Raw genomic sequence first — 21,900 nt, 5'->3', positions numbered from 1 at the left:
TGTTTTTCAGCGTGCGCGTTTCTCTGCCATACAACATGAGTTCGGGCTCCACTCCACCCCCGGCCCTGTCACACGCCCTCCATCGCGTGGGGCGATGGCGGCCCTAGGCACACGCACCTTGCAGCGAGGTGCCGACTCAGCCATCTGAGAGCACGGCCCCTGCCCTCAAACGCCACCAACCCACCCCGCCTCACAGGCCGCCTCACAGCAGCTCCCCCCACCAGTCGGCAGTGAGGCCCGGGTGAGACATCTTCGCATTGCGCTGGCACTTCCCCCATCATATGGACGGGTCAGACCGGTGCACTGTCGCAGGCCGCAGCGATGCCACGCCGATCCAGCACCTGGCCGCTGGCAGGGGTAGCGATACATCGCCCTGACCCTGTCAGCGCCACAAGCGGTTCGGCATGGGCAGGCCGATAGAGGAGAGGGGAGGGGTGCCGCTCGGCTTCTCCCCACGCGGAGAGAGCTGGTGGTGTGGGGGGAGGGGAGGGGGGGGGGGCTGCACTGCAGTCTGGGATACCACGCACATGGGCGTGTCCGCCGTCATCGATGATGACGCCGGCGTCAAGGAAGACGAACACAAGAAGAGATGCAGGGATCGGAGAAAGCGGAGATAACAACAACCGAACGGACCAACACGGAGAAGGGGAGGGAGAGCAGCAACAGAAAAAACTAGAGAGAGCGGTTCACTTGGATGCAAAGAAGGTTACCCAACGGAGAGAGACGTATTGCTCTCAGAGAGAGAGCGGCGCGCGCAAGGAAGCCATAGAGCGCAGGGGTGCAAGAAGGGAAAACACAGGCTAGGAGGCAGAGAAGAAGGGATACAAGAGGCACTGTCCGCAAATACATGCACGCAGGCACAGAAGAACGCTGGGGTACAAAAAGGGCGGCAAAATCTCCGTCACATCAGTCCCTCTTTAGCCGTACAGTCTTGTGGTTGTTTTGCGTTTTTTTTTTCGAGCCAGCGTTTGCGAAGGAACGGAGAACCCGAAACTCAACATCCACCTATATAAGTGCTGAAGCACTCACCTTTGTTTTTCGCTTTTTTGTCTTGCGGCTATTCCGTGCGTTTTTGTAGTCGCTCAGGGCTTGTCGGTGATGAAGGAAAGCGCAGACACAACGGAAAAGATGTGAGGAAGGAGAAGTACGCCTACGCATGCACTTTGAGCGATGCGCGAAGCGGAAGACGCGCGAAAGAGTCACACAAAATAAAAAGGAGCGCTGCAGTGTCTCCACGAGAGCTGCGGAGGAGGGGGGAATGAAAGGTGTGTCTGTGCGTGTGGCGGCAACGGGTATGCGACTTGGTTTGTATGCGCAGCTGGCGAAGAAGAAAAAAACTAGAACGCGTGGTGTTCAAGTGTCGCCGATCAAAGTCAACGTCGTTCTCTTCGCACACAGACACACACAAGCAGACAGAATACGGTATCGCAGCCACAGCAAACAGCTTGCCCAGCGACGAAAAGGTGGCACCCACGAAAAGAGAGGTCACTAACCCACACACGTGTTTCTCGCGTTCTCCTTCGTTTCGTGTCGTTGCTGTTTCTTGGGGGGCTCTTCCGTCATTTTCATTGTTTTTTTTTTTGCTGTTGGTGTCCTTGTGGGTGCTGCTCGCCCTGCGGCAGGGCGAGGAGAACGTGTCCGTGCACGTCTTTCCAGCCGTCCGTTACGATCGTCACGCGATGTGTGAGGAGATGGAAAGGAGGGTGAGGAGAGGAATTAGCAAAACGATAGCAGAGAGATGTTAGAGGTGCCGATGATGAGTCGAACGAAAGAGGCAAGAGAGGTTCAGCAGAATGCGTTGATAGCAAAGGTGGCAGCGCTTTTTGCTTGCGCAGCCGCGTCGCGGGAAAGTAGACATGTGCCTCCGACGAGTCGGCCCATCGGTTGGCCCTTCAACCTCTGCACACATCAACGCCTCCGCCACATTAGTGATCCGGGCGCATGCGTCTCCCGTGGCCTCACAGTGCGACAACAGCCATTCACGCGCAAAGCTAGCGTAAGGCGAAGGCAACGAGGAGCAGCGGCAGCGGTGGCTCGTCCATCGCTTCTTGGCGAGCGGGCATTTGAACGGGTTCAATGAGAGAGAAACCAGAAATAGGAGCAATGAAAAGTGGTACACAGGACAGAAACCGGTGAAAAAAAAAAGAAAACCCATACGCAATTTCATACCCCTGCAAATACAAATACCCATACACACATGTATACCGGAAACGCGATACGCGAGAACAGCACAGCCGCCCAGTTCACAGAGAGCCTCGCACACGCTGGGATGGCGCCGCCACTGGAAAACGCCGTCACCGCACGAAGCAAAGCGTAAAAAAAAAGGACGAAACGCGACAAGCGGTAGAAAACAAAACTGGGGTAGCCGGAAAAAAAAAGTCGTCGCCAAGATAAGAGCAAGTACGTGAGGCTGCATCGCAGGAGCGGGAACAAGAAGCGCACCACCCCTTGCGGTCTTCTTTGATTTTCCTCGCATTTCCTCGCGCTCATCCTCAACATCCCCTTTTTTGCTTGCGAGTGCCGCACGACAGCATCCGCCGTTGTTTCAGCTCGTCATTCAGCCCGTCAGCGAAAAAAAAAAAAAACAGCAACCTCCTTAGCATTTGCTTTTTGTCTTTGACATGTCATTCCACCACGAACCCGTCGACACATATGCACCCAAAGCCCACACGCCACGGTTGCACTGCTGCCGCATCCGCGTCGTCGAGGACGAAACGCCGCCCGTTGCATCGGGCCATGCGCCTGACGTGGTCTTTCTACCCCTTCCCACACACACATACACCCTCGCACAACTGCTGCGCGATCGGCGCCGCACCGACCCGAGTGCACGGCATGCCTTGGTCTAGGGGGGCCGCCTTCAGGGTCGTGCTGGAGGGCGGAGGCGGTGAGCGTCCGTCGAGCAGGCAGCAGGGGGCAGTTTAGGCGCATGCCGGACGAGCTCAGGGAGGAAGCTGACCAGCCGCAGGTCAGGGCCCTCTGGCACCCTGCGCGCTCTGCCTGCATGCCATGCCTCTCTCCCTCCGTCGCCTAAAGCCGCCGCATCCATTTAATACGGTGTGGTGACTTTTCACATCGAGCAGTAGAGCCCGCACCTGTGCATATGTCCTTCTGCGTGAGCACGGAGACGCCAGCGCCGTGCCGCTTTTTTCTTGCTGCGCCGGAGTCCTGCAAACCCGGCAGATCAAACGCCTCGCAGGCCTGCTAGGGTGAAATGCGTCTCTCGCACAATGCAGGCCTGCATCGAAGCTTCGCCACGGAGCCGGGCCCACACTCACCACATCGCAGCTCACGCGAAAACAAAAAAACACAGTCGGTGGATGCGTATATTCGCTGAACCGTCGGCACCGCTCGTAGCGACTTTGTACAGGCATCATCATGCCCGCAAGTCTCTTCGGCACAGCGCCAGCCCCACGCCTGTCCTGCCGACACCAAGGGTTCCCCCCTCCCGCCGGCCGTACCCGAGGGCGGGCCTGCAGGGTGCTTGGCTCCTCCCCATACAGAGTGGGCGCTGGGCACTGAGATATATCACGCACGGAGGCGGGCTCCACCATCACGGAAGAAGCACCATTTCAAACAAGCAAGAAAGGATACAACGTCGAATAAGCAGCATGCGTCACAAGTCGGCGAGGGCCTGAAGAGAGAGAACGGAAACACGCATCTGCGTTAGTTGCTTTGGCGAGAGTCGCAGTTTCTTGAGGGGGACCAGCGGAACCGCGTTAGGCGCTCCTTGCGTCACACTTGCGTTAGCGACCTTTTCAGAGCAGAGGGAAGTGGAGCGGGTACCAAGGCTGCTGGCACCGTCGTCCTCTTCTACTTTCTCGGCGTCGTCCTCGCCCGAGCGGGTACGTGGTATCTTCCCTTTTTGTTGTGCAGCAGATTCTGGCGCGCCCATGGTGTGCGCATTCAGGTCAGATGGCTCAGTCAGAAGCAAAAGCGCCGTTGGCAGCACGAGCGGTTCAGAGCTAGCGTCAGCTCTGCGGGTTAGCGAGTGCGACGACGATGAAGACGAGCCCACCCCTGTCCTCGGTCTATTGGAAGTCGCGCTGTCGCCCCTGTCGCTTTGCTCCGCTGCCGTGGCGAGCGCGCGAGCCTCCAGCTGCGCGCGCATCGTGGTGTACCAGAGAGCCTTGGAGGACCCAGGCTTGACCCCGCACAGAAGAAGGAGATCGTCGCTGGTCAGCCCATTTTCGTGTACTGACGTCACCGCCTGTGGAGATGAGTGCATGCGTGGAAGCCCTACAGTGACCATGTCGCTCGCTGGGCGCTGAGCGTGACGCGAAGCGCCGGCGCTGTGGCTGCGGTGTCCAATGCTATTACCTCGTCGCTTACCAGGCGGCGAGTGCCGGAGATGCTCGCGAGCTTTGCGACTATCTTCATCTGGAGTGATGCCAGAAGAACCGCGTCTGGGCTGCCAGGGAGCATTCCACCCTCCTGCGCGCTTGGGTGTCGTCGGTACAGCAGGGACACGCTTGCGGCGCAACGGTGCGTCCGCTAGCGCAGCCGAAGGTTTTCGTGCAGCGGCACCGATCACCTTCAAGCTGGGACAACACGTTTGCTTTCCGTCGGCATTGATAGAATGCAATTCGTTGCGCACTCGCGTGGAAGGGACGCGCAGAGGGACTTGTGCAGCAGACTGCTTCACCATCGGCGCCACATCTGAAGAAAGCTAAGGGTGTGAGCCAGGTAGGTTCTTCTCCCTCTACCGAAGCCTGAAAAAAGGGGGCGTGATAGCAGAGCTTGGTACAGCTCAGAGCCCCAGCCAAGATGGACTCGAACTTGTCTTTTAGGTCAAGCGAGTCCGCCTCACACGGGCACGCACTAGCATAGAGAAAAAAGATCGAGTACCAGGCGACGGCACAGTGAAGCGGGGCTATAACCAGGAGGAACGAAAGAGGCGCAGGCGCAGGTGCCGAAGACACAGAGAGCTGAACGGGAAAACGCAAAACCACCACTCACGCCGCAGGAGGAACGACCGAGGAAAATCAGGGAAGCGAAACGCGGCGATTAGGGAGAAAGCGAGACAACAGGCAGAGAGAGAAAAGTCAAAGAACTCACAAGTGACCAGATAACCTGGAAGGCAACACAGATGGCGAAGACAGACCGTTTCGGCGACACAACCGGACGTCGACAAACGCCCGAGACGCAGAAAAACTGACGCGGGCGCACGAGCAAGAAAGAAGAACGTATCCAAGACGGATAAATGGAAGAGAGGATGCTAAAAAAAAAAAGCAAAGCAGCTAGTAGGGACGTGGCGGAAGAGAGGGTGCAAGCCAGTGCGCCGTGCGCTTCTTTGTTGGGGTGGTGATGGTCGTAGAAGGGAGCTGATCGATTCGGTGTCTCTCCGCCGTTGCTCTTCGTTGTGTTGGCGCACGCTAAGGTTGCTATGGGTGCTTCAGCGTGGCACGGTGCGCAGGTGATGCGCCAATCGTGGTGCTGGTGGTGAGTTATCGCGTTGCTCACCCGGGGGAGGGAGAGGGGGAGGAGGAGGGAAGCAAAAAAAGGGATTCAGCAGCGAGGGAAAATGAGAGAGACGAGCTCCGCCTCGACAGCGGATCTCATTGTAGCGCGTGCGTTTTGCCATACAACATGAGTTCGGGCTCCACTCCACCCCCGGCCCTGTCACACGCCCTCCATCGCGTGGGGCGATGGCGGCCCTAGGCACACGCACCTTGCAGCGAGGTGCCGACTCAGCCATCTGAGAGCACGGCCCCTGCCCTCAAACGCCACCCACCCACCCCGCCTCACAGGCCGCCTCACAGCAGCTCCTCCCACCATGCAGGCCGCCACCCCTGGTGCGGCCCCCTCGGGAGGGGGGCTCCGGCTCCCCACACCAGTCGGCAGTGAGGCCCGGGTGAGACATCTTCGCATTGCGCTGGCACTTCCCCCATCATATGGACGGGTCAGACCGGTGCACTGTCGCAGGCCGCAGCGATGCCTCGCCGATCCAGCACCTGGCCGCTGGCAGGGGTAGCGATACATCGCCCTGACCCTGTCAGCGCCACAAGCGGTTCGGCATGGGCAGGCCGATAGAGGAGAGGGGAGGGGTGCCGCTCGGCTTCTCCCCACGCGGAGAGAGCTGGTGGTGTGGGGGGAGGGGAGGGGGGGGCTGCACTGCAGTCTGGGATACCACGCACATGGGCGTGTCCGCCGTCATCGATGATGACGCCGGCGTCAAGGAAGACGAACACAAGAAGAGATGCAGGGATCGGAGAAAGCGGAGATAACAACAACCGAACAGGCTCGCAAAAGCGGAGGTGCAAGTCACTGCAAACGTGGCTGGATGGGAATTGGGAAGAACCAAATCGGTAGAGATCCTAGGAAAGAGGGAAGGAAAAGGCAGATCTCGCCGCAGTCCACGGCCAAAGGAAGCGGCAAAGAGGACCTGTTATGAGACCGCGGTGGTGCTGCGTGTCCATGACGTAGAGTACGAGTAGCTGGCAGCCGGTGCACTTGGAGATGCAAGTTCGTCTGCTCTGCTGTATTGCGGGTGAGCGTTTCAAGAAGGGGTAGTGAATGTGAAACCAAAATCAGGGAGGAGAGCGTTGAGAATGGATTAGAGGGAGTGAACGAAACCGGGGTGGTTCTCGAAGGCGGAGCAGAACGATACGGAATGCATGTACACGCCATCACCATACCCCTGCGATGGCGCCATTGTTGAGGGGTGTTCACGCGAGCACGGAGTGTGTCAGCCTTCTTCAATGGTCCGCTTCCCTTGTGAACACTCCTCTTCGCTACCACCTTCAGCGACGCACCGCAAAGGTGCCACTACAGGGGGTTTCTGCACTCGTCAGACTACGCGTTTGGGCTTGCATGTCTACCTGATCTAGTTTGTCCCTGGAAACGCGCGAGTGGTGCGCCTCAAAGGGGCGCTATCCCTTTTCTCTGCTTCGTTCAGTGTTGCTCAGGCAACACACTTGCCGACACAAAACGTCCGACGCGCACGCGCACGGACAAACATGAAGTTGCGCATATCGGCTAGTCTACATCTGCTATCTTGCGGCCTCTTCTTTTTGACGCTATAACTGCATGGCCGCCAAAGACGCGCACATACACACACACACTCACGCCTCTGCGTCCATAAAAGTCACAAGTCAGCTTGCATGAGAAGAAAAGGAGAGGCTCCACCAATGATTGAGAGGAGAGGGAGAGGGTCTACCGTCTCCCCAGCAACGGGGGAGGTGGGGCGCCACTGTCCTTTCCCGTCTTTCATCCTTTGCAGGCCGGGCACCCTGTGCTTCTTTTAGCCGTCCTCTGCGCCCTCCTCGTCCCCCTCCTCCTCGTCCGCGGCTGCCTGCTTCCTACGCTCACGACGGGCCTGCCGGCGCGCCTCCGCACGCGCAGCCCGGGCCTTCTCCCGCTCCTCTGTGTCGTACGACCGCATCACCTCGTTGCGCACCACCACCGCGTTTTGCAGCACTTGAAACCATTTGATCCAGTTCGCCCCCGAGACCTGCAACACATCTGTCTCCTCGGTCACATCCTTCGGCGCGGCAGCGTCATTGCAGCTCGACAGCATCGCCGAGTACCGCAGCGGCTGCCCAGCAAGGTAGAGGCGCATTGATGGTGTGCTACGCACCTCTAGCAAGTTCAGGAGCTCCTTGAGCTGATGGTGAGCCTTCTTATGCAGAAGCGCCATCTCGTGCGCGGTGGGCTGCTTGTTGAGCAAGCTGTACGCAGGGTCCGCAGCGATCAAAAAGTCGACGCATGTTTCCTCCTCCATACACGCGCAGACGTGAAAAAAGCGTGTGTGCCGCCGCTGTGTTGCTGTGTCGCGATTGTGAACGAGGTGCTCCTCGATATCGCGGTAAAAGTGACCAGCGCGGGCACTGTGCCCTGCGCCACCATCGGCCTGTGAGTCCTCCTCGTCGCCGTAGCCGTCATCGCTGTCGGTGTCAGCATCCTCGTCCTCGCTTTCGCCGTCTTCATTGCTGCTGGTCTTGCTGTGTGGATGAGCCACCTTCGGGTACGGGATGCGGCGAATGCCGCAATGGCGGCATAAAGTGCTCGTCACAATCACGCAGCACAGGTTTGCCGGGTCTTGTGCAACCTTCTCCTGGAAGTCCTGCACATTGAGCAGCATCGTGATTTGCTCCTGCGGCAACGGCTCGGCAATGCTGCCCGCCTCGGACCCGTCGTCCGGGTTCATTGGTAGGAGGAAGGGGTCGAGCAGTAGATGAGCGTGGTGAGTATACAGGCACACCGAAGAGCCTGGACTAGTTTCTCGCGAAGGAGCGTGCACGTGTGTACGAACGTGCTTTCGTGATGCGGTGCGCTTGGAGAGTTCGATGGCTGCTACAGAGCGGACACGCTGCGTGAAGGAGACACACAAGAAGCAGAGGAAGAGAGGGGGGAAAGAAAACAAGAAAAATATGGACGGCATGAAAACGTGAACACCAGGGCGGCGAAAAGGCAAGCGCGTGTGTGTATGTGTGTGTATTAGGTTGCACAAAACCCCACACCGGCCGCATAGGTATCGTATGCGCACGAAAAAAAAGAGAGAGACGTGCCGGCGTACTCAACAGTACGTGCCTTGTTTGCGCGAGCGCCTCCGCGCAGCGGAAGCTGAAGCATCCGCGTAGACGGCGTACGGCGAGAAGGCGCGAGCACATCCCATAGTCAGGGCAGACGCCGAGTAAGAAAACAACGAACGGCAAACGGCATCCATGCAACACATGGGCTACGAGGGAGAAGCAACAAAAAAGCAAGACACGCGTACACGAAGAATGCCGAAAGATGGTGCAGCGTGTGTCCGGATATGCCCTCTCAGTCTCTCTTTCGCCCTCGTGCCGGTGACGAGGGTATAATTGTGGTGCTGCTTCCTTCTTGGTTTGCGCGGCGGTGGAGGCCGCTTAGATAGCACGGGTGATGTTTCCGCGCCAGCCCACCCTGCCTCAGACTCGAGCACTTGCGGATTAGGGAGAAGAGGTGTCTCGGGCCGTGTTCCAGACACAAACACACACACACAGGTTGTTAGCGTGCAGCGCGAACAAGAAACGCAGAGCCAGTTAATCGTTTTAAACAACGGAAAACAAAATAGGCGTTATATAAAGTCGACCACAAAACAAAAACGCCCTCTTTCGCGCGACTCTTCGGGGCAGCGCACCCCCGCTGACAAGGACGGCCCTTCCCCATCCCTCTCCTCGGCTCAAAACCGCGGCTTGCGACGTCGCATCGTGTACTTGGAGTCTGCGGTGGTCTGATAGCCCCGCCGGCGCCTCTCCTCTTTCTTGAGCAGCACCCACTCGCGCGTGCCGGTGACGGGGCGGTTGTCCTTGCGACGGCGCTTCTGTCCGTGCGCAGAGGAGGCTCGAGCGCGCTTGCCGTGATGCGCGTCCCGCCCTCCTACGCGGACACGCTTGCGGCTGTTCGGGTTGTGGAGTCCGTCGTCGTCGTCGTCGTCGTCGCCGTCCTCTCCGCTGCCGTAGTACTCCTCGTCATCGTATTCGGAGTCGCCGTCGCTGCCGTCGTCGTCGCCGTCGCCCTCCACCTCGCCTGTCAGGGCCGCCGGCGGCACAAATCCGCCCTGCACCTGGCCCGCCTGCAGCACCAGGTAGTACTTCTTGGCGCGCGCCGAGTGCGGGAAATCGACGACGACGCCGCCGTCGAAGCCGCACTTCATGGCAGCTCGCGTAATGATGTGCACCTGCTCGGGGTTGCTCGGGTAAAACTGAAAGATAGCCTTTGCGCCGCGACGCAGCGCGTTGTAGAGAGACTGAAAGAGCGCCATCAGCCTCCGTTGTGGCACCTCGCCCTTCTTGGTGCTGTGGCACAGCCACTGCAGCACCGAGATAGAGATGCAGCCGTCGAACGTACCAGGACGAAACGGCAGCCCGACGCCAATGTCGTTCTGAAGCACCTCCACCATGCGCGGTCCTGACGCCGCGCCACCCGCGCCGTTACCTGCGGCTGCACTGCTAGCCAAGTCACCGCTCGCGACGTCATCATCATCTCCGTCGACGCCTTTTCCCCCTTCCGACTCGCTTACCTCCTCTTGGTCATCCTCAGAAGTGATGAGGCCCCACTTCACATGGCTGGTATCGAAGCGGGCATTGCTACTGCTTGTCTGGTACGCCTCCTCCGCCTCTGCCGACTTTTGTGCCGCGCCCACGTCGTAGTAATGCAGCTCATCCTCCTTGGCAATGCGCAGCATGTCACGACTGATATCGACGCCCATCCACACGTGACCTTGTTCCGTGAGGACGTCCCCGCTCAAGCCGCTACCGCTGCCTATGTCGAGCAGCAGGGCCGAGCAATTCACGCCAGTGGCTGCCGCCGCGTCGTCTTTTGGCAGGTTGAGCAGCTCCAGAGCGCGCAGAGTCATGTCCCGCTGAATCTTGCGCACACGTGTGCTCACAGTGTACCTCCGTGCCTCGGAGGCGTTGTAGAACACCTCCGGCGGGTTCTCCAGCTCTGGGCGTGGGGCCGGCATCCTTGGTATCTCTTCTTCTGCGTACAAGGCTTACAGATGGACCTGTTCCTGGTGTACCTGCCTTTTTCTTGCTGCGGGGTGCTGAGAGTCAGTGGAAACACCACGCGTGCACGGGACCGCACGAAACAACCGCAAAAAGCGCAAGCGAGACCTGTGGTGGTACGGCCTACCCCTGAGAGGGAGAGTCGCGCCTGCGAGGGGGGCGCCAAGGCGATGGGAAGGAAAAAGGGTTGAGAACGGGGGAGGCCACAAAATCAAGAGTAAGGTGTGAAGAACAAGGAAGTGCGATGGTACGTATCGATCCCGATCACACGTGATAGCAGGCGTAGAGGAGGATTCAAAAGCCCTCATCGACGCCCGACACAAGCCGATGAAGGGAAGAAGGACGGAAGAGTCCTGTCCAAACAGCATCGGTGGCGTCCTTCCCTCATCCGCGCGGATCCCACGCACCGTACCCCCTCCAAAAAAAAGCGAGCTGAGCGTGGAGGAGTCATGCGAACGAAGCCACATGTGACCATCAGCACACCACATGAAAAAGTGGAAGTAGTGAAGAGAGGAGCAGCGGAAAAAGGAGGCGAAAGAGGCCCGAGGAGCCTCACCTGTCCACTTTGCCACTACCCATCCGTTCAGAAGGGACGCGACCCAAGCTCTATCCTTCGCTCACTTTTCGTCAGGGCTGCTGTTACATTCCTCCTTCCTTCTCGGCGTATATCATAACCGTTTCTATTCATGTCCTCTTAGGATAGAGAGAGAGCCATGCAGCTGGCATTGGCTACTGCCACACCCCTTGCCCGTAAAGAGAAGGAGAGAAGAGGCAAAAGCGATCAGCACACACACCGACACGCACACGGAAAAGCAAAGAAAAAAGAGAGGTCCGTAGGCGGCATGAGCAAGGTAGCACAACCATACATATATATATATATATCGGTAGCCGTGGGAGTAGGGGCGTCGTCAATGATGAGATCTACAACTCTACTCTGCACTCTATCACGGTCACCCGTATGAGCCAAAAATACAATAAAAAATTTTCGAAACAGTAAAAAGAAAGAACAAGAAAAAAAAAGCAACTCCGCCAGCAACTTTACGGAAACGTGCTCATACGCATTCAGGCACAGGCGTTGACAAACACGAGGTCCTTTTATCCTTGTCTGTCTCCCGCTTCCTATACATACATATATGTATATCCCTCTCCGTGTGATTGTAGTGATTATGGCGCTTTCCTTTTTTTCTGTTTTGTGTGCTGGTTTGCCCATGTTCTCTTCTATTCCTCCCGCGTCCCATGTTCGTACCTTCTGTTTTGTTGTTGTTGAGTGCTCCCGCCTTTTTGCCTGTCTTGCCCTCCTCTCTCCTTTCCTGCTCTGCGAGTGCGCATGTTACTGCGGTTGTGACACCGTTCCAGAAAAAGCCTTCACACATACAGGCATATACAGACCGCGAGCGAAAGAGAGAAAGTTACACGAGGAGTATGAAAGCGAGGGGCGAGGAGGTCGCAGAGCAGTCATGCAAGACAGAGAGAAGCAAAACCGGCTTCGAAGGAAAACATGGAGAGCGAGAGAAACAGCTGGAGAAAATATGAGAACAGAGTAAAGCGACTGGGAGGCACCGCACACACAGAACAGCAGCTGCAAAGAAGCACAAAAACAAACCACAAAAACAAAAAAAAGCACCTCCGTATGCATATACGGACATCAACAGACAGAACGAGTGGACAGCGTAGCACAGCAGCCTCATCGTATACCGGGAAAAAAAAAGACACGGCTGTTTTTGGTGCATCTCTGTCTGTTTCCGCTGTCACGCTCTTGTCGTGTTCGCTACCCGTTGCGGTGCCACCATGCAGATATGAAGGCGGTGGGGAGAGATCTACGGGGTAGTCGGTGTGGTGCGTCATGCAGACGGCATGGCACCGGTTTATCCTCGATAAAAATCCTAGCGAAACACAAACACGAGAGATGAGTGTATTCAAAGAAAGCATGGTAGAAGACAAGGATAGGGAAGCACAAACGGAGCATAAGAAAAAAAAAGAACTACTTACAGGAGAGAATAAAAAGAGCGGGAGAGTGACATCGGAACGGAGAAAAGTGAAGGAGGTGGTGACGTCGTGTAAGAGAATGGTGGAGACGCGTTCGTCGCACATAAAGAAACGGAAGAGACGCAGCTCTGAGCAACGTGAAGATACGTGCAAGAGGATGAGACGCAGATAAAAGCATAAACAGACAGCCTCACCATACACAGATAACGGGCTCTCTCACGTGCGCATGTCCTCTCCTGCCCAAATTCAATCCAGCAAGGTCGGAAGTTCGTTGCGCGGATCAGACAAAGAAAAGCGCATGTGAATAGGACCCAGGAAAAAAAGCACCGGAGAGCGATGGGCCAAAGAGGGAGAGCAATGGTTTTCGCCGACACAATACAACACAGAACAGGTCGGCCATGACGACAGCGCACCAAGAGAGAAAAGAGACAAGGAGATGCAAAACACCTTACTACACTACTAATACACATTTCCCTACAGAAAACACAAACACAAACCAAAACGAGCACAGAAAAAAAAAATGATGAATCCGCTGCACTAAAGGAGAGCCCCAGCACGGCACAAAGCCGAAAAGAGGGAATTCTTCTTCGCCTCAATGCGTCTATTCTCTGCCATACAACATGAGTTCGGGCTCCACTCCACCCCCGGCCCTGTCACACGCCCTCCATCGCGTGGGGCGATGGCGGCCCTAGGCACACGCACCTTGCAGCGAGGTGCCGACTCAGCCATCTGAGAGCACGGCCCCTGCCCTCAAACGCCACCCACCCACCCCGCCTCACAGGCCGCCTCACAGCAGCTCCTCCCACCATGCAGGCCGCCACCCCTGGTGCGGCCCCCTCGGGAGGGGGGCTCCGGCTCCCCACACCAGTCGGCAGTGAGGCCCGGGTGAGACATCTTCGCATTGCGCTGGCACTTCCCCCATCATATGGACGGGTCAGACCGGTGCACTGTCGCAGGCCGCAGCGATGCCACGCCGATGCAGCACCTGGCCGCTGGCAGGGGTAGCGATACATCGCCCTGACCCTGTCAGCGCCACAAGCGGTTCGGCATGGGCAGGCCGATAGAGGAGAGGGGAGGGGTGCCGCTCGGCTTCTCCCCACGCGGAGAGAGCTGGTGGTGTGGGGGGAGGGGAGGGGGGGGGCTGCACTGCAGTCTGGGATACCACGCACATGGGCGTGTCCGCCGTCATCAGGACGACGGGAGCAAAAAGCAAAAAAAAAAAGAAAGTGGAAACGGCCCCCAATGGTTGTTTTTCTTTTTCGAAATATTACCTTAGCGGTTGCTTCGCCTGATTGCTGGTGTGCGCAGTGTGCAAGGGGGTGGGGGGCATGGATATCCTGGAATCCGTGTTGAAAGTCTAGGGTCCCAGGGGGTGAGAGAGCGTCGAGAACTGTGCGCAGTCCTCGAGATCCGCATTTTGGAGCTTTTTGAACACAGATGCAAGGGGGCGGTGTTCGCGCAACCCACAGAGTACCTTCTCAAGAGCGGCCTTCGACAGTGCCAGTTACAGAGTTGAGAACGGTCTTAGAAAGGCCTCCAGCAGATAAGACGGCTTTCCTGGTAATCTTGGCTGCGAGTCTAGTCATGAAGTTCACCGCATTCGTGATAAGCACGTTGCAGGTGTGCGTCTGCGTGGCGGCGTTTGTTGCGGGTGAAACGGCATGTGCGGTCCCTGCCTTCCCTCCGTGATGGGCTTTCGGGTTTTTGTGATGTCGGAGCCAGCACGGTTCTCTGAAGCCCGCGCGTCCTCGCTTCTGCGCCGCCGTGGTGGGCACGGCCTTTGCAGGCCGATTTGTCCATAAGGGCACGGTACATTTTCCGGTCCGCTGTGTGGAAGGTTTACAACGGTGCGTGGGTCGTCGATGGCAGCACCGAGCCACATCTCTGCTCAAGGTCGGCAGTGAGCCGGCTCGCGCCGTGGAGCACACAGGAGCACGGAAAGGAGCGAAAACAGCACAAACAGAAAATTATCGAGGGAGAGTGGAGCGTAAAGGAGACGGCGCCATCGCCAAACGAAGGCAAGGCAAAAACGAGTGAATGGCAAAGAAAAAAAAAATGAAAGCGCTCGTCAAAGACAAGCAGCCAAACGTGTGCGTGTGTGTGTGTGTGTGCGAGAGATGAGGGAAAGCAACCACACAAAAACAGAAGCGATGAAAAACGAAAACTAGGAGATCTCATGCTTGACGGGCGCTGCAGTGCCTCTGAGAGAACGAGAGAGAGAGAGAGATCGTGTAATACACGTGACGACAAAAAAAAGGTGAAGGCTGCGTTGCCTCAGGGGGAGCAGAAGGGAAGGATTCAAGAGAGACGCGCGAGCAGGCAGACAGCAAAAGAGGCAGGAACGTGATGCAGAAGGGAGAAAACGGAGGAGGCGCACGGTCTTGATGATCGAAAAACAAGGACTCATTCGAACTCTTCCTTCTACGCCGTACGTGTGTATCCGGTTTATTCCCTCTGCTGTTGCTTTCACGGTTGCCACCGCCTCTGTTCCCCTCATGACCATCCTTTGATCACCTTCTCATAGCCACTCTGCATGCGTCGTGTGTGCTCCGCCTTCGTCCCCTACCGCCGCCGTCTCTCGCAAGCGCAGGCACGTGTATCCAGCTAAGAACGACAAAACAAAAAAAGAGACCCGCCACCCTTCCTCTCGCTTCACGCTTCGTGTCCGCCACCAACCCGGGCCAGACCGCACTCCTCTCTCTCTACGCTAGTAGGTGACAGCTGCGAAGTTGACAAGCACCGAATAGAGCAAAAGATATGCACCGCTGCCGTCGAAATCCCACCGTTCAAAAAACAAAAATCGAGGGAACAGAGTGAAGTCACTGAGGGGGAGCAACAGAAGGGAGGACGGGGCTGAAGAGGAGGAGATCGCTGTCGTTTTTTATCGGCGGAGGGCACGTGACGAAGGGAGGAGCGTATGACCCGAGAAGGGAAAGAAGGAGAGGGGAGAAAAACAGTGGAGGCCGTAAGAGTAGGAGAGCGACTTTCCGTTGCAAGCGAACGCGTGGGCGTGGTGAAACTTGGAGATGGCAGAACAAGAAAAAAAAGTTAGAAGAAAGGCGAAGTGAAACAAGGGAGAAAAGACCAAGCTCCGTCGAGAGCACGGAGAACACGAAAAAGAGGCAGCGCCTTCGTCAGTTGAAAGATATAAAGAAGAAGACGTGTGGCACCGGTCGCATCCTCTTCAATAAACGTGCATGGAGCAAGAAGTTCGACAAGATAGTAAAAGAGCAACGTAGGAGATATGGATGTGAAAAACCTACACGCATCACACATCACATCCACATAGACTCACAGGGTACCTGAAAGAGGAAAAAAGGAGCATAATTTTTCGTCCTATAGAGAAAACCTACTCGCGGAAGAGGTATTCATTTTTTTTTTGCGCTTCCCTTCGGTGTCTGCGTATTCATGTGCGTGGGTGTGCAATCACGGATAGCAGCGACGACTTCACTGCCGGAGTCGGCTTGTGCTCGTTCTCTTAGGGAGGTGACGGTGCACAGCAGCCGCGTTTGCGTTTCCGTGTGAGAAAGGGAAGTGGAGGGTGCAACGTTGGAGGAGTCAAGCACGCATACGCACGAGAAGAAAAAAGTAATGCAGTGCAAAAAAAAACGAGAGGCAAACGCGTGCTTGAACAAGAAAAGGAAGAGAAGCTATACGGGAAGAAACAGGGTGGAAGAAGAGATCGAGTATAATCAAGACAAGGAAGGAATGTGGGGCGAGGAGACCCAGTGAAACAGAAGAAAAAAGCAAAGCATGGGAAATGGAAGAAGCTAAAGGGGAGGGAGGAAGGGGGAGGGAGAAGAGAGGGAGAAAGAGAGTCCGTTATAGAAGGAGGATAGACGTAACCAAAAAAAAAAAAGATGGGCGAAAACGAAACAACACAAAACACGCACTCAGAGAGCAGAAAGAACGCGGAAAGAAGAAGTACCGACAAACAAGAACAAAAAAAAAGAAAAGCATAATATGCGGACGTTGTTTCAGAAAGGAAGGAGGAGGTGGGGGAAGTGAAAAGAGGTGAAAGAGAAGAGGTAACGCAAAACAGGACGGAGGAGAAGAGAGCAAGCATACTTCACGTTATAAACGGGAAAAATAGCTCACTGCAAGTAAAGAGCGAAAACAAAAAGAAAAAAAAAGAGATGAAGCAAGACAAGCGCAAAAGAAATATGAAGAAAGCACTTGTCTGCGTACATCTATGTATGCGGATGTGTGCCCTTTTTTCTTCGTTGCTTCATATCTTTCCAGCGAGTGTCCCCTCCTGCCCCCTTCTTTTCCTTCGCTCTCTCTTCCTAGCCGTCCCTCTCTCCTCCCTCCAAGACCACACAAGGTGCACGGAAGGCAATACGGAAAGAGAGAAAGAGAACAAGAAGAGAGAATGGGGAGAGAGAGCAGCGCTCCTGTGGTGAGCTCTAACTTTTTCTGTTTTTCGGCTGAGCGAGTAAGAGAAAGAAAAGAGAGAGATGAAGACAGATACAGAAAGATGGGAAAACAACAAGCAAAAAGATGGGGGCGACGTGGAGAGTGTCATGGTTGTGTGTACTGGTCAACGGGATAAACATGGAGCTCAAAAAGAAGACGCACTGAGAGAAAACAAAGAAGGTGGAATGAAAAGAGTACCAACGAGGAGGAGGACAACAGGGGAAGAGCAGGCGGATGGGGGGAGGGGGGTCGCGAAAGGAACGGCAACGACTAGCATCGAACGACAACAACTTACGAGCGCACAGAAAGCAAATCACAAGGAAAAGCGCGCACGGAAGACCTCCGACTAAAGAGAAAAAGACAACAGAATGCGGTTCAAATGTGGGAGCGTGAATAGAGAGAGACGTGGGGGAGAGACGAGCAAGAAAAGGACCGCGCGCATCAAAATGAAGCCGGCAAGGACGTGCAACACACACACACACGCACACAAGCGAATATACGCACTTCTGCGACGCATCCACGAACACCACTTTGTCACGGCGCGAGCTAGCACAGAAGGTGAGATTCGAAAACGAGAAGTGAAAGGAAGATCGCTGGTGTGTGAGAGGGGACGGTTATGCGCGTTCGGTGTATGCCGATGCGCCCCACATCAAGTACTTCAAGTGCCGCAGCTCTACCGGCAGTGACACTGCGCTTGTTCTGTTCTTTTTCGAGGGGTGGTATTAGTTGGTGGTGGTGGGGACTTGCTGGTCGTGATTGCCTTCGAGCACGACTACAACAGGAACCGCGAGCGAACGTGCGTATCTCGTGTACCTTTGCCTTTCTGTTGTTGGTTCGCCTCTCACCATCCCTCTCCAGTGCGTGCGAGTGGTCTGATCACTCCGCGTCAGACAGCATGAATGACCCATCGTAGCAGACACGCAACGCAAAAACACAAAAACAAACCATGAGTCACAGCACAGCAGTGAACAACAAAAAAAAAATGCAGCCTCACCTCAGCACAGCGCTTTTGCCCACCGACTCCCTCGTTTGTGTGCCTGTGATAGACTTGTTCGGACACTGCTTGTCCGCCGACAGAAGAAAGCTCATTTCGGGGGGAAGGGGGGGATTCAGCATGCCGAGCACATCATAAATTGTTTTTTTCTTGTACTTTTCAAGTACGCTTTTCGTTGTGAGGGGAAAAAGGGCGAACGCACTTTTTTGTTTGTTTGTGAAGGGGGGACATCATATTAGAAAAAAAGGGGGGCGGCGGCAGAAGCGTGAAAACAAATCTTGTAAAAGGAGCGCCTCCTTTTCCTCCAATCTTCCTCTCTGAGGGAAAGGAAAAAACTGTGGAATGGGACATGGAGGAGGCGTCCGGATAGGAGGTTCGGGGAAAAAAAAACAAAGAGAGAGGTGTCCGAAAAAATAGAAGCGTACGATCATGCATGCATACGCACAGACACACATGCGTCAGCCCCGGCAGTTTCCAGCCCTCTGTTTGGTTCCTGTTTTTTTTTTTTGCCTTTAGCCGCAGAGAAATGAAGTGTTTGGGCGGGGAGGGGGAGGCGACAGGCGGAGCCAGTAGAAGTGAAGCACTCCCTTTTGGAAACTTGAAGAAAAAAAAACGCTGAAGAAAGTCGAGCAAACGAAGAAGCAAGAACTGCCAAAACGGGGAAAAATCTGCGTTCGAACTCATTCGTCAAAGGAGGCAAGTGTGAAAGCAGCGGAAAAAAAAAAGAATAAAGCTAATGAGCGAAAAGCACCGAAAAAGGCGAAAAAAAAAACGAAAACACACACAAGCACCTCTATTCCACGTAAGCGTGAGGAGGAGGGAGGGAAGAGGGAGAGTTCAGCTTTCATTGCATGCCCCCAAGCCGCTCCATTATCGCTCTTCTCCTCCTGCGTCAAATATCGGCGAGAGAGCCATGGCTGAACTCGTGCTGTGTATAGCGTGTAGCGGCCACTGCTCGTGGAAGGACGGCTGATGAGGGAAACCTCATGCGGGGCAGGAGGCGAGGGGCCGAGGGGTACAAGGGATAAACTCAGAAGGGCAGTTCCAAAGCCGCAACCACAACAACGGAACAAAAAGACAGAAAGAGGATGCCGAGCAAACCAACACAAGAAAATGTTTCAAAGAAAAGGAGCGCAAAAGGGAAAACGGATCCAGCACCGTCAAGAGACGAAAGAGGTCCGATGGAGGTGAGCGAGACGTCGAGAGGACCGGAGAAATGGTGCTAAAAGACACAAGAAAAAAGGTGGAAAAAAAGAAAACAGAAGTACAACAAAAAGCAGCAAGACGTGGCTTGACCGTGTTCTCGAGTTTGTGTGTCCTTTTTGTTTTTTTTTTCACGTGTCTCCATTTCTCGTTTTTCCCCCGTTCCTTTGCATGTGTTTATCCGCTACCACTTTCGATGACAACGAAGAAACACACACGGCGCATGTGATGGGATGCAGACAGCATCAAGCAAGCAAGCAAACAAAAAAAAAAGGAAACGCCAAATAAAAAAGCGCAAGAAGGTGCATGGGCGCCCTCTTCGCTTTGCGTTCCGCTTGGAGTAGAACTAAACACAAGCACAGAAGCAAATAAGAAACGAAGAAAAGCGTAAACACACGCGCACACACACACATATGAAGACGCCGTTGTCCACCGCCGCGCCATGACACCAAGAAGGAGCTCGGCGCAGGCTCTCTACGTTTTTTTTTGTTGTTGTTGTTCGCGTAGAAGGGCACTTCTACCGCCTGTGCACGCGCTTGTGTATGTGCTAAAGACACACACACACATAACGCACCACAGCTTCATCGCTCTCTGCGGGTATGGAGAAAGAGGAAGAGGGAGAAGACGCTGGGAGGGGGGGAGAAGCCAAGCGAAGTGCAAAAAGAAATCCTTTTCGTTTTATCGAGCGTTCTAGCCTCATCGCTTTATGTGGCCGATTTCCTCGCCTTCCTCGGCCATTGCTTCTTTGAACGCTCGGTCGATTGCTGTATGGGGAAAACAATTTTTTTTTGGGGTTCGTGATATACCCAAAGAAAAGAACAAAAACGCACGCGCACGCACATTCGCACACGTGACGAGGAGGAAAGCGCACATCACTCACAGTGCGTCGCAGTGGAGACACCACAGTCGACGGTGATGGTGGCGTCGCATCTTCGCTGATGTGCTTGTGTGTTTTTGCGCATGCTTTAATTTTCTCAGCTTCCGTTGTACAATCTATCACTTGGCTCCTCTTTCTTCTCTCCTGGTTGAATTTGCCAGTACGCACGTGTCTGTATATGTGTGCGCGCGTGCGTGCGTGCGTGCATCTTCGTATTGTCGTCCACTGCACGTGGACCTCGTAGTGTATTTTTGTTCTTTTATCGTTTCGCTACGGCCGCTTGAACTAAAAATAACAGATCGACGCAGATGCGCCCTTTCCTTCGCCAGCGTGAGGGAAAGAGGTGGAACTTGGAAGCAGGGAGAGAGGGCTACACCGAGGCCATGAGCGAGTCAGCGTATTCGTCTCAAGATATCCAGCTTCTGGGGTGTGCGCGATCGTGCCGCTTACACCGAGGCCATACCAATAGGAAGAGAGTGCTTCACTTATACAAGAGTATTCATACACGTATATGCTGTGATTTTGTGTAGGGACGAGAGTGCGGTGCCACCACGTCTGTTCAGCTTTCTGCACTGGAAACCAAAAAAAAGAGAACGCATCTTCGTCAGCCCTCGATCTCGTCGCACCGTTGTGTCCCGAGAAATGTTTACCAATGTAAAACATACGAGAGGCAAGGAAAAAGGTGTTATTTCCGCAGGAACCGGTGCATTCACCTGTCGAAATAGGAAAGAGAGGAGGTGGTAAGTGCAAGAAAGAAAGCGCGAGAATTAGCTGTCAGCGTTCACGGTTTAAGGCACGTCTTCATCATAGCATGCATATGTGAAAAGAGAAGAAGCACGAACAGATCGACTTCGGAAAGAGCAATCCAAATAGGAGGAATAAAAAGAAAATCGAGAGGAGACAGAAAACGACTGGCACACGCACGCACACACGCGCGCACGTACGCCGGGGGAAAGGGCACACATGTCAATAAAAGAGGAACCCCCCCGCATACACACACACCACAGAGAGGAAACAGAGGCAGTCAGGCAGGAACTGCGACAAGAAGGAGAGAGCGATTACGAAAATAAAGAACAATAAAAATCAGCAACAAAAAAAAAACGCAGCGTGAAAAAGGAAAAAAACGAAAACCTTACGGTGTGCAGAGTTGACTTGTGTGTGATGTCGTGCAGGGGTCGGAGGCAGTGAGAAAGACACAATGGAGAGCTCCAAAGAAAAAATGCAAAACGTAAAAATCGGAGATGAACATGTGGATAACCCAGCCGTGCTAAAGATGAAGGAGGAGATGGTGAAAGGAGGGAAGGAGAGCGTAGCCTGCATCACTCACAGCTGTTCGGCTCGATAAGGCGCACGTGCCTCGTGTGAGAACTGTTTCCTGTCTCATGGTTTTGTTTGGTCTCATCGCTTACCAGATGAAGGATCTGATCGGATTGGCATTCACCTTATTCGCTCGCCCGCTCGCCGTGCATAGTCATCACTTACACGTGTGAGTGTGTGTGTGTGTGTGTTTAGGCGTGTGGCAATCCGCGTGATGGTGAGCTTCCTCCATCTCCCCCGCCATCTCCCCCCTCGAAAAAAAAGCAAAGAAAAACATGAGAAAAAACGTAAAAAAAAATAGCCTGGGTTTCCGAGAGTTGCCTCTTCCCTCTACTTGATCTGTCTCTCTTTGTGGATACACGGCACGTGCAGAGACAAGGCTACAGCATCCATTTCCTTGATGCGTCAAGCTTCTGTTCACATCTGCGATGGGAGGGTGTGGGATAACATGGGAGGAGACGCAGCCAGTATGCGAGGTCCGCTATGGTTCCTATTCTCACAACTACACGGACCCTACCCCTCATGAACCTCTTTTTTCGTGAGAAACGCCAAGGAGCTCTCCTGCATGATTGCCTTGTTTTCTTGCGCGTCTCTCATCTTCGGCTCGCCCATCTCTCAGGTGGGGTTGAAGCCGT

General features: G+C 54.8%; 3 protein-coding genes across 3 annotated transcripts; all 3 read right to left on the bottom strand.

The window, feature by feature from the left end:
* Positions 1 to 3,613: 3,613 nt before the first annotated feature.
* LINJ_34_2600 (conserved hypothetical protein) lies at positions 3,614 to 4,645 on the bottom strand (the record flags this gene model as incomplete). The annotated part of the gene is made up of 1 exon (XM_001468585.1): positions 3,614 to 4,645. One exon carries the CDS (start codon positions 4,643 to 4,645, stop codon positions 3,614 to 3,616), a length of 1,032 nt encoding a protein of 343 aa, XP_001468622.1.
* Positions 4,646 to 7,240: 2,595 nt separating this feature from the next.
* On the bottom strand, positions 7,241 to 8,146 carry LINJ_34_2590 (conserved hypothetical protein; the record flags this gene model as incomplete). Its single annotated transcript, XM_001468584.1, has 1 exon — positions 7,241 to 8,146. One exon carries the CDS (start codon positions 8,144 to 8,146, stop codon positions 7,241 to 7,243), a length of 906 nt encoding a protein of 301 aa, XP_001468621.1.
* Positions 8,147 to 9,145: 999 nt separating this feature from the next.
* On the bottom strand, positions 9,146 to 10,429 carry LINJ_34_2580 (methyltransferase-like protein; the record flags this gene model as incomplete). The annotated part of the gene is made up of 1 exon (XM_001468583.1): positions 9,146 to 10,429. The coding sequence occupies one exon, from the start codon at positions 10,427 to 10,429 to the stop codon at positions 9,146 to 9,148; it is 1,284 nt and encodes a 427-aa protein (XP_001468620.1).
* Positions 10,430 to 21,900: the final 11,471 nt, after the last annotated feature.

Source organism: Leishmania infantum, chromosome 34, assembly GCF_000002875.2.
Source record: "Leishmania infantum JPCM5 genome chromosome 34".
Classification (NCBI taxonomy): Eukaryota; Euglenozoa; class Kinetoplastea; order Trypanosomatida; family Trypanosomatidae; genus Leishmania; species Leishmania infantum.
Note: the sequence above shows the minus strand (reverse complement) of the source record. Positions and strands in the feature narration are given on the sequence as shown.